General features: G+C 47.0%; 1 protein-coding gene across 3 annotated transcripts in view; it reads left to right on the top strand.

The window, feature by feature from the left end:
• Arhgap22 (Rho GTPase activating protein 22) overlaps positions 1-11578 on the top strand; it is a 157399-nt gene that overhangs the window by 17641 nt on the left and 128180 nt on the right. The window contains exon 1 of one of the 3 annotated variants that reach the window (XM_027389476.2): positions 10643-10959. The exons of the other annotated variants lie outside the window; for them this stretch is intronic. Within the exon in view, the coding sequence (XP_027245277.1) occupies positions 10926-10959 (34 nt within the window). The 5' untranslated portion in view covers positions 10643-10925. Of the gene's footprint in view, positions 1-10642; positions 10960-11578 lie in introns of those variants that run through there. 3 annotated transcript variants of the gene reach the window in all.

Below are 11578 nucleotides of genomic sequence, written 5' to 3'. Positions count from 1 at the left end.
GGCTTTGGGGGATAGAGTCTGGCAGTAGGTTGACGTGAAAGTATACCCTGGTTCCATCTGTGGTCTCTGTTTCCGGGTTGCCTTTAAGTAAACATCCACCGCCTCTTGCCCCACCGCTATGCCTTCCCCACTACAGGCTGAAATCACTTGGGAACCAGGCACCATAATAAACCTTTCTTCCCTTAAGTTGTTTCTATCAGGCATTTTGGTTACAAGGCACAAACATGCGTTAGACTTTCTCTCAATTCTTTCTCTCCAAAACATCTCATCTCCAAACAGTTTCTCCAAAGCTTTACATCAAGCTAATTTTTGTCCTGTTATCTACTGCCTGAAGCTCCAGTGACCAAAACATTTGCCTGTGACAGATTTGAGGGGAAGCTCCTGCTCCCTGCTGTGCGTGGGAGAGTTTTGGGTTAGTGAGATCAAGGCAAGGCCCCAGCAGAGTTTTCATTCCCTGCAGGGTGTCACTGGCATGGAGGCTAAGGCCTCTGTGAGATTTTTGCTGAGCTGGAGAAGTGTGACAGGCCTTGAGTGTGGGCGGGACAAGGGTCACAAAGATGTTCCTACTGATCTCTAGTGCAGGTTTCTCCGTCCATGTAAGCTTAGGTTAATTTTTATTATATATTTTATTAGTTCTTTGAGGATTTCATGCAAGTTTTGATCATATTTACCTACCCTCTATCCCCAATTCTTCCCACGCCTATCCATTATTTCCTTCTCACCCATCTTCATGTTTCCCCTACCCCATCAAGGCCAATTTGTGCTGCCCAAATATTGTTAGACGTGTGGCCTTCCACTGGAGGAGGGTAGACTTTGCAGAGGCTACGTTCTTTAAGATAACCGGCCCTTGCCCTCCCAGCAATTAAGAATTGCCAGTTATCGTTAATTTTTAAAGTTTTACAATGTTATCTTGCCAACTCTTGACAGCTTTGTTGTTGTTATTGTTGCCGGTGTAAGGGGGAGACTTTTGAAATCCCTGTCATTTCATTTCCCAGCCATCTGTTTACTCTTTCTTTTGAAACTGGGGTACATCCGTTGTAGAAAATGACTTCTGACATGTAGATCATGTAGTTTAGTTGTACTTCCCCCTCATTACCCCAACTCCACTGTTCATTTTTAAACATGCATTTTGTATATTCTATTCATAATCTTAGTTGGAAATCTTTGTGTCTTGTCTTGGTTTGTAGGGAGCAGGAAGTCCCACAATTGGAATTTCCTGGTAATTGTAAATTCTAGCCCCCTCCTTTACTCATACAGGGAATCTACTCTTGGATCATACACACCTACACAGCGCCATGGGTGGGATCCTCTACACGCTGTCCTCTTCTACTGCCAGCCTTTTCCTAGGCACACCACACAGTGAGCCACCACATGGAAACACTCCTTCTTTTAGCTCTTTCAACACCCGGTCCTCCTGTCTGGGTTTTCCCTGCCTTCTCTGTTCTTAACCAAACCTCCCTCTTCCTTCTAACAATGTGTAGGTACTGGAGTTCTCTGAGTTTGGTTCTGGCTTCTTTTACTTTTCACATTCTTCTCAGTGATCTGTCACAGTTAGATGCCTAGACAAGACTCTCCTCTGAATGACATTCTTATGTCCAAGTCTCCAGTCAACATCTCCACTTAATGTCCCTCTGTGGTCAAGACCAGATCCCACAGATGTGACTCCATGAGACTGGTTTGGTTCTAAGTACTAGCAAAAATGACACATTAGGCTGAAGTTGCCTCATTGGCTCCACTAATGATTAGGAAGTCAGGGCCAATGGGTGGGAAACCATGCAGAACTGTGCTGGGCTTGAGTTCAAAGCTAAGGCTATGAACTTACCAGACTGTGCTGCATGTTTTGTGAACAAAAGGGTGCTTGTAGAATTCATTAGCTAGATGTTCATAAATGACCTACAGTAACATCATTTAGTCACATGTCAGTGGTAGTGGTACAGACTACATGGCAATGTTAAGTACAAACTATACTTTGGAGAATACTAGCTGATGCCAGGGAGCCTAGTGGTCCCTGGGAACCAGCTGAAGGAAAGTAGTATGCAAACACTTGACCCTGGCAGAGATGAAATGCAGACAGCTAAGCCCCAGTTAGATTTTGAAACAGATTAGGATAAAATAAAGATTGGAAGGAAAGTAGCTTGGTAGGAGAACCTCACCCAGAGGCTTCCCTTAGGTGAATGGAAGTCACAGTTAGTGCAGATCAACAAGAGTCTCCTGAGGAAACAGAATGAATGGCTAGAGGGGCTGGGTCTAGAAAGATGGCCTATGGCTTCCAGGCTGAGATGAAGTTCATAGCACAACTAGGGAAATAGGGAAGGAAATGACTTCAGCTGAGAATGGACAAGGGGGAGACTGTGTGTCTGTGTTGGTCAGAGAGATGAGGAACAGGCAAGCTTGGACTGAGGGGTATGACATAGGCTTCCTTTCCAATGAAAAGGCAACCAAAGCAGCTAAAGGCAAGAAGGGGGATTTATTGGAAGTTTACAAGACTCTTTGGGACTTAAAGCTGGCTTGGAACATGAACAGAAGTGTCAGTGGCTGTAGAGGTCTTACGTGCTAGCAGCACAGGCCGGCAGAGGAACCAGGATCCTGCTGTAGGACACCTCCCCTTGTTTCAGGGTGCTGTTGTCACTGCAGAACTTTGTCCCTGCTGCAGGCTAGAAAGTTGATTCTATCCAGGTTAGCTGGGCTGTGTCTGACTGCTTACTGGGGACCAAACAGATCAGTTCTTTTTTTTTTTTCACCTGGGATACTTATTTTTATTGGTGTCTGGTTCTTTTTACTGAAAACACATAAACATTCAAAGGATATATATATATATATATATATATATATATGCATTAATACAAGTATGGAATATGCAGTGTGCACAAGTCAGCTGAAGATGATTTTTTTGTTCTATGTTTGAACAGGTAAAAGGCATCTGCCAACTTTGTAAGTCCATTTGGTTGCACAACCAAACTGTAATATAAATCTCCATCATTGTCATATGAAAGGATGACATGTAATAATAAGTCATGAGCTAACAAGATTTGTCATGTCTCATCCAGTCTCAGAGCTATTCCCATGTCAAGGATCACCTGTCCTGTAGTCTTTCTTGGCTTTCCCTCATGTCTGCAGCCAAGATCTTCAGAGGGTCTCCCCCAATCAAAACTGATCTCGATTAACTTGGAAAGAATCTACAGCTTTTCATTTCCTGGTAAGGGGGAACAAATCTCTCCCCCATTGTAGCTTATTTCTAGACTTCCATTCTGAAGCCAGGACATTTCTAAAGTATATAAATTGGTTTAATTCAGTAGTCCCTTCCACAATCCAATGTTTCTCAGCAGCTGCTGTTTTCTGTTCATTATGATTTAGAAAATTCAAAATTAATAAAGCACCATATAAGGTCCAAACTCTTTGTGTTATAATATATACCATCTTTACATGGCTTATATTTATATTACTTTATTCTCTTTAAAGACTTTATTATTTTAAACTATTTATTTATCTGTTATGACTGTCTATACCTGTTTTTTACTGTGTCTATTTAAAGATTTTCTGGGCCCCATGGTCCAGACCGATTTACTGTACACCTGCAGCCTTTTTTGACTGCATGAGTCAAGCCTTATCCCTGCTGCACCACTCTGTACATGGCTTTGGCTGACCCAAGCCCACAGGCAACATCCAGGAGCTGCATTTCTGAGAGACTGTGGCACTAGGAAGTTATGTCTGGGTCTATTTTTTCCTGTTTGGAACTTTTTTTTATTGTGACTATATAAATTTTATTTTTTTATATCAGGATTTTTTGCTATTATTTTTTATTTGAATTAGAAACAAGATTGTTTTACATATCAATCCCAGTTCCCACTTCCTCCCCTGCTCCCCTACCACTCCCCCCAACTAAAACCCTACCTGTCTCATATCCTTTCTGCTCCCCAGGGAGGGTGAGGCCTTCCATAGAGGGGGTCATCAGAGTCTATCATATCCTTTGGGATAGGGCCTAGGCTCACCCCCATGTGTCTTGGCTCAGGGAGTGTCCCTCTATGTGGATTGGGCTCCCAAAGTCCACACCTATGCTAGGGATAAGTACCGAACTACTACAGGAGGTCCCGTAGATTTCTGAGGTCTCCTCACTGAAATCCACATTCAGGGGGTCTGGATCAGTCCCATGCTGGTTTCCCAGCTATCAGTCTGGGGACCAAGAGCTCCCCGTTGTTCAGGTCAGCTGTTTCTGTGGGTTTCACCAGCCTGGTCTGGACCCCTTTGCTCATCACTCCTTGTCTGCAACTGGATTCCAGTTCAGTTCAGTGATTAGTTGTGGGTGTCTGCTTCTACTTCCACCAGCTGCTGGATAAAGGCTATAGGATGGTATATATTATATCAGGATTTTTATTATTTTGAAATGTATTCTACATTTATTTTCTTTTTTCCCTTTCTTATTTTTTATCAGAAAGAAAATTATTTTACATGTCAATCCCAAGTCCCTCTCCCTCCCCCCTTCCCCTACCACTCCCCCCAACTAAAACCCTACCTATCCCATACTCTTTCTGCTCCCCCTGGAGGGTGAGGCCTTCCATGGAGGTCCTTCAAAGTCTGTCATATTCTTTGGGATAGGGCCTAGGCCAACCCCCTTGTGTCTGGGCTCAGAGAATATCCCTCCATATGAGATGGGCTCCTTAAGTCTATTCCTATGGTAGCAATAAGTACTGATCCACACAAGAGGCCCCATAGATTTCCAAGGTCTCCTCACTGACACCCACATTTAGGGGGTCTGGATCAGTTCCATGCTGGTTTCCCAACTGTCAGTCTAGGGACCAAGAGTTCTCCCTTGTTCAGGTCAGCTGTTTCTGTGGGTTTAACCAGCCTGGTATGGACCCCTTTGCTCATCAGTCTTCCTTCTCTGCATCTGGATTTCAGTTCAGTTCAAAGTTTAGCTGTGGGTGTCTGCTTCTACTTCCACCAGCTGCTGAATGAAGGCTATACTATGTCATATGAACTAGTCATCAATCTCATTATCAGGAGAGGGCATTTAAGGTAGCCTCTCCTCTGTTGCTTAGATTGTTAGTTGGTGTCATCTTTGTAGCTCTCCAGACATTTCCCTAGTGCCTGATTTCTCTTTGAACTTATAATGTCTCCCTCTATTATATTATCTCTTATCTTGCTCTCTTCTGTTCTTCCCCCAACTCAACCTCCCTGTCCCATCATGTCTTCCTCACCCCTCCTCTTCTCCCATTCTCATTCTCCTAGTCCCCTCTCCCCTCCCCCATGCTCCCAATTTGCTAAGGAGATCTTGTCCCTTTCCCCTTTTTCCAGGGGACCATGTATGTCTCTCTTAGGTTCCTCCTTGTTTACCAGCCTCTCCGGCAGCCTGGGCTGCAGGCTGGCAATCCTTTACTCTATGACTAAAATCCACATATGAGTGAGTACATATAATGCCTGTCTTTTTGTGACTGGGTTACCTCACTCAGAATGGTTTCTTCTAGTTCCATCCATTTGCCTTTTTTTTTTCCCACTGAGTAGTACTCCATTGTGTAAATGTACCACATTTTCTCTATCCATTCTTCAGTTGAGGGGCATCTAGGTTGTTTCCAGGTTCTGGCTATTACAAATAATGCTGCTATACACATAGTTGAACAGCTGTCCTTGTTGTAGGAATGTGCTTCTTTTGGGTGTATGCCTAAGAGTGGAATTGCTGGATCTTGAGGTAGACTGATTCCCATTTTCCTGAGGACTCGCCATACAGATTTCCAAAGTGGCTGTACGAGTTGGCACTCCCACCAGCAGTGGAAGAGTGTTCCTCTTTCTCCACAACCTCTCCAGCATAAACTGTCATTGGTGTTTTTTATTTTAGCCATTCTGACAGGAGTAAGATGGTATCTCAGAGTTGTTTTGATTTGCATTTCCCTGATGGCTAAGGATGTTGAACACTTTCTTATGTGTCTTTCAGCCATTTTAGATTCCTCTATTGAGAATTGTCTATTTAGTTCTGTACCCCACTTTTTAATTGGATATTTGGTGTTTGGGAGACTAGCTTATTGATTTCTTTGTAAATTTTGGAGATCAGATCTCTGTCGGATGTGGGGTTGGTGAATATCTTTTCCCAGTTTGTGGGCTGTCGTTTTGTTTTGCTGACTGTGTCCTTTGCCTTACAGAAGCTTCTCAGTTTCAGGAGGTCCCATTTATTAATTGTGGATCTCAGTGAACACATCAGTTCTTTATGTCTTCCAAAGAGGCATCTGGGTGTTTCCCCAAGTCAGTGATGGGCTGGATACTGCCCAGAAAGCAACTGAGTTTTAACCAAGGAAGAAAAAGACTGGGCTGCCTTAGAGAAGGGAACCAGCAAGAGATAACTACAAATACAAAAGGCATGGAGACAAATGGGAGCAGGCAGAGGTGTCCAGGTGAGGGGAAGGTCTGAATAGGGAGTTAGGGGGCTGTAGGAGAGAAGTGAACACAAAGGGGACACTGGGACAATCCACTCTTGCCGTCTGCTCAGGGCCCTCCCTCTCCTCTTCAAGCAGGTATTTTCAGTAGGGACAAGGCTTGCTAATCAACAATGCAAAACTGACCAAAACAGTGAATCTTTATTTCTCAAACATAACCTTTGACCTCCCTTTGAGACCTTTGATTCCAGGGAGGAGAAGTCATTCAGACTGTCACTGAAGCCCTGTGAAATCAGGGGTTACTCTTAGCATCTGGGCAGCACATGTCAGCAACAGCCCTCCCCAATCTCTGCCACACCCTGCTTCAGGAATGATGACAACTACTTGAACACTCAGTGCATCCTTGCCCCACCACCAGGAATACCTTGTTGTGCTGGAGAGACCATGTGTCCCTCTTTTCTCTCAACCTGAAACTGACAGAAGCTGAGGACTCAGCTTGACCAATAGTGTAGGTCAGCTATAGGTACCTACAAACCCAGCCCCTCCCTCCCCACCTCCTTTAGAGGCCCTGTCTCACAATCACTCTGATAGAGACTTCCTCTCGGAGAAATCCACCAAAAGGATCTGCAGCTGAATGACTTCATTCTTAATCTGAAAGCCACTCAGTGCAGCTGAGTCCCAGGCACTTGCCCAGGATAGACAGAGACTCTTAGATGAGTCTGGAACTTAATATTTACAGAGGTTTAAAAGTGACACACATGAGCTCTGCTCTGTAGAGCTCATGTATGGACAGGGCACTTTTCAAGAAAGAACTTGCTACCCTAGGGGCAAGGAACAGGGAGAACCAACTGCCACTAGCTATTTGCTCTCTTGGGGTGAGCCTCAGAGATAGGCGGAGGGAAAGATAGAAGTGATTATCTTGAGTGGGTTAAGGAGAGGGTAGCAACCTGCTCACAGCAAGGAACAGTGGTGACTGGGGACTGGGGACAGGCTCTAGAGAGCCAGGTCAGCACTGTTTGCACATTGACCTCTGCAAGGGGTGCTTCTATCTAAAGCTTCTGGAAAAGGGAAGAAGGGATCCACCGTCTAAGTGGCATCTTAGTCAAAATTAGTCCTAGCTGCCACTCTCAATGCTTGCTTGTCCAGCTTAAACCCAGCCCTCCCTCTTCCCTCTACTGGATATTTTGGTGCAGTGCACAGATTGTGAAATAGCACCAGTGGCTCTACATATGCAATGGATTTGTTTCTCATTAGAGCTTAGGGTTCTTTCTTACTGGATGAATGATTGACATGGCTACCTCTCTGCAAGAAGATGTCTAGCTCCCTTAGGATGGCAGCAGGCAAAGATCGTCTTGGTAACCCTGGCCCTAGGTATGTGGAGTTGTCTTCTAAGGTAGTGGTTCCCTGCCCTGACTGTGTGTAGGTCACAATTTCACAAGCCCCAGGATGGCTGTGCATGTGCACTGGTTAAGGAGAGCTGCAGTATGGGACACAGACACTCTTCTGCAAAGTCTCCAGGGTGCAGCCAAGGGAGAGAGACAACAATAGTGAAAACACCCTGGCTCTGGGCTGACTGTTGGTGAGCAGATAGTCCATCAACAGAGTGCATTTTTAACAGGTGGTCCTGGAGAGTTCTACTCCTCTTCACACTTTTCAGTGCCTCCTCCTGAGCAGCAAGTACAAAATGTCAAGTGATGTGAGGCAGGAGAGTAGCAGATGCAGAGCAGAGCCACTGGCATCACAATGCTAGGGTAGAAGTAGGGGTAAGGGCTGCACTGTGAGACAAGCAGAAGGGGGTATTACCAGTGTCTGCTGCCACACTGACCAGTAACTCCTTTTCCTATTCTTAGTGTTCAACTTAGACCTAGAGAAATAACACTGTTTCTTCAAATACAAGCATTCAAAGCCTTCACATTCAACAAATCCCACATCCCTGCTCTTGTGCCCTCTGTCACCCATATCCCTGGAAGGATCTGGAGGCTTCCAACATGCCCTGCTGTGTGGTGAGACACCACAGCCCCTCTCAGGTGAACCCTGCATCGGAAGAACTAGGAATGGAATCTGGGGTCAGGGCAAGAGAATGGCAGAGTCACTTTGCCCTCCACCCACTGACCCCATGATCCCAATCAGATCAGCGCCTGCCCTTTCCAGCCTTCTGAGTCTGAGCCCAGAGCCTGTGGTTTTGTTCCTCCTTCTCTAATGGCTAGAAAAGCAGGCAAATGAGAGCAATGACTTGAAATCCTCGAGAAGCAGCTGCACAGGAAAAACTCCCGGAGGTGGTTTCTTAAGCAAAACAATCGTGAGTAGCCCTGCCTGGACCGAGGCTCTGGCATTTGCTGGCCCTTGGCTCAGGGGAACATTGTCCAGGCTGCATTACTCACAGATGGTTTCCGGATTGCTCAAAATGCTGTCACTGGCCACGGGACTTGCCCTATGGTCCCAGTGTCAACTTGTGATTTGTCCAGCTCCATATTCTCTCATCCTTCCTGGGTAGGCTCTGTCCTAGCCTGGTCTGGTTTGTACTTGGCCTTAAGGGGAGGGGCCGTGCAGTGGTGTTTCTGACCTGTCCATACATTGTGTGTGTGTGTGTGTGTGTGTGTGTGTGTGTGTGTGTGTGTAGGTACACATGTATATACCTGGGTATGGAAGGCACAGGTTGACATGGGGCATCTTCCTCAATCACTCTCCACTTAATATATTGAGGCAGGGTCTCTCACTTGAACCCAGAGCTTGCCAACTGGGCTAGTCTAGCTAACCAGCTTGCTCCCAGGCTCCTCTATTTCCACCTCCCAAGCATCAGGAACACACACAGGCTGCCATGCCTACCCAGGATTTATGTGGGCTCTAAGGATCCAGATTCTTATCCTTGTGCTTGCATGGTAGGCCATTTACCCACTAGGCTATCATCCCATTCTGTTCACACCATCCTTTTGAGAGCGTTCCAAGAGACTGGGGCTTGCTGCTGGGAGGGAAAGAAGACCAGTCCTGGAAAAGTGTGCAAGGGCTCAGAAAAGTGCTTAGTGTCTCCCCCAACTGTGGGATCAGGACAGTGTCACGGGCTGGAGGGGGTGTTAAAATCGTGACAAGACCTGTGGAGCTGAAGCAATGTGAGGAAGGTTTCCAGAGATGGGTACTGTTTGTGCACAGGTACAGGCAGTGGGAGTAGGGGCTGCATATGAAAGGGGACACACAAAGACCTCGTATGACCTGAACAGAGGACCACAGGAGGAACTGCTGTAGATTATGGCCAAGTGCAACAGCAGCAAGGCAGGGGACAGAGGGGAAGACATGAAGGACTGGAAAAGGCCTTGGATGTCATAGTCATGTCAGGACACATACTCCTCCATCTGAGGAGCAATCTAAGATCAGAACAGGTTTGAAGCTGAACGAGACTGCCCTCTGTAGACTCTTCCTCCCATTCACCTGGATGTGGGGCTTACCACATCCTGCAGACTTCCCCCTCACTCTTAGCTCCCCTGCCCCAGACTAGACTCCCCCACCTTTTCTGGACCGCTTCAAAGGGTTCCCAGGAGCCCTCTTTCCCTTGTAGCTGCTGAAGTTGACTAAACACCACTGGGACATTTGAGACTCAGTAGATACAGCTCACATAGAAATCTGTGGAGGGCTGCATGGGGGAACATGAACAAGAGGCATTTAGAGGACGAGGATTATGACACAGATGGAAAGAACCCAACCCTAGGCTCGGTGGGTAAGAGCACAAAGTAAGGGGGGAGTCACAATCTAATAAGTTTGTAGGACACTCTCAAGGAGGGAGCTACTACCATGCAGTGGTCAGAATTGTAGTATTTTGAGGAACTGGCTTCATAGGAAAAAAAAAAAAAAACCTTAAGTTTACAGCTAGAATATGCTCGGACACTGGTTTCTGTCCCCTTACTAAAGAGGTGGTTGATCTCCTCAGCAGGACTCTTTCTGCTAGTAGAGTTGCTGAGGGTGTGAGCAATGCCAGAATGCCCGCTCCTTCCAAGAAAGGCAGTGAGCTGAGACGCCTGTCCCCTTGGGCTGGGTCTGGAGATTCTCGCCACTCCCTAGCCTGAAGATCTCTTACTCGACTTGGCAGGGATGCTAATCCGGCCAACCATAGTGCTATGTGTGTCCTCCACCCTCTTGGTGGCCGGCTGGCTGGTAACAGATCTCCAGGACCTGGGGACTTGTAGCCAACTGTAATCTCCACTGGGCTTCAGAAGGCCCCACCCACCTGCCCGCCCCTGAGGCCCAAGACCCCGCCTCCTCCTTCAGGAATGGGTAGCCCAGCGAACACGATAGCCAGGCGGGCCCCGCCCTGGCCAGTGATTGATCACCAAACATCATTGTGGCTTTAATGGTCCGCTTGGATGGAAATTAATTCTGGAATGGATAAATAATGCATCAGGATTTATGTAGTCCAAGGCAAGCCGGAGCCAGGAGAGGGAGCCGAGGGGGTGACGCCAGTGGCCCCCGGGGCTCGAAGGAGCTAGGCATGAAGAGCCACTGGCCAAGTAGAAGAGAAAAGGGAAGCGGATGGCAGCATGATCGGCCCAGCGAGTCTGGCCAGGCAGCTGCAGCATGCTGAGCCCCAAGATCAGACAGGCCAGGAGGGGTAAGTACAAATTCCTGCGGATTTCTAAGCGCACAGCGTGTTTCCCCTGGCAAACGCGGGGACACTCAAGGAGCTGTCCTGCCCGGTTACAGGTGGGGAAGGCGCTCTGGGGCTGTGACACCTGTACAGTGAGCAGCTGCATTGAGCCTATGTGCCTGCAGTTCTGGTGAGATTGGGGGTGGGGTGGGGGGTTCTGTGGGGGTCATACCTGAGCTAGCACAGGGCAGTAGCTATTTTAAGTGCATAGGGATGGTGAGCACCTCTGACCTATGTTTTATGTTTTACAGCCCCTCTGTCGTTATAGGTAAACAGGTGGCAACTGGGGGAAAACTTTGCTTTTCACTCACAGTAAAAGTTGAAATGACTCTACCAGGGTTAGCAATAACCAGGCAGAGTTCTGTTCAAGTCTGAGGCCAGCCTGCTGGGAGCAGCCCCTACCCCTAGCCCAGCCAGCAGTGGGGCAGAGGCAGAATGTATCTCATGCCTATCTTTATGATAGAAAAAGACCGAGGAAATGCACTTTTAGAAAGGCAGTGGGGGTGGGGTGGGGTGGGGTGGGGTGGAGTGGGGGTAGGGCAGATACTGAAAATCCAATAAAACAAGAGATAATAATCTCTAG

Source organism: Cricetulus griseus, assembly GCF_003668045.3.
Source record: "Cricetulus griseus strain 17A/GY chromosome 1 unlocalized genomic scaffold, alternate assembly CriGri-PICRH-1.0 chr1_1, whole genome shotgun sequence".
Taxonomy (NCBI): Eukaryota; Metazoa; Chordata; class Mammalia; order Rodentia; family Cricetidae; genus Cricetulus; species Cricetulus griseus.
The sequence above is the reverse complement of the archived record's forward strand: the minus strand, read 5'-3'. Positions and strand labels throughout refer to the sequence as shown.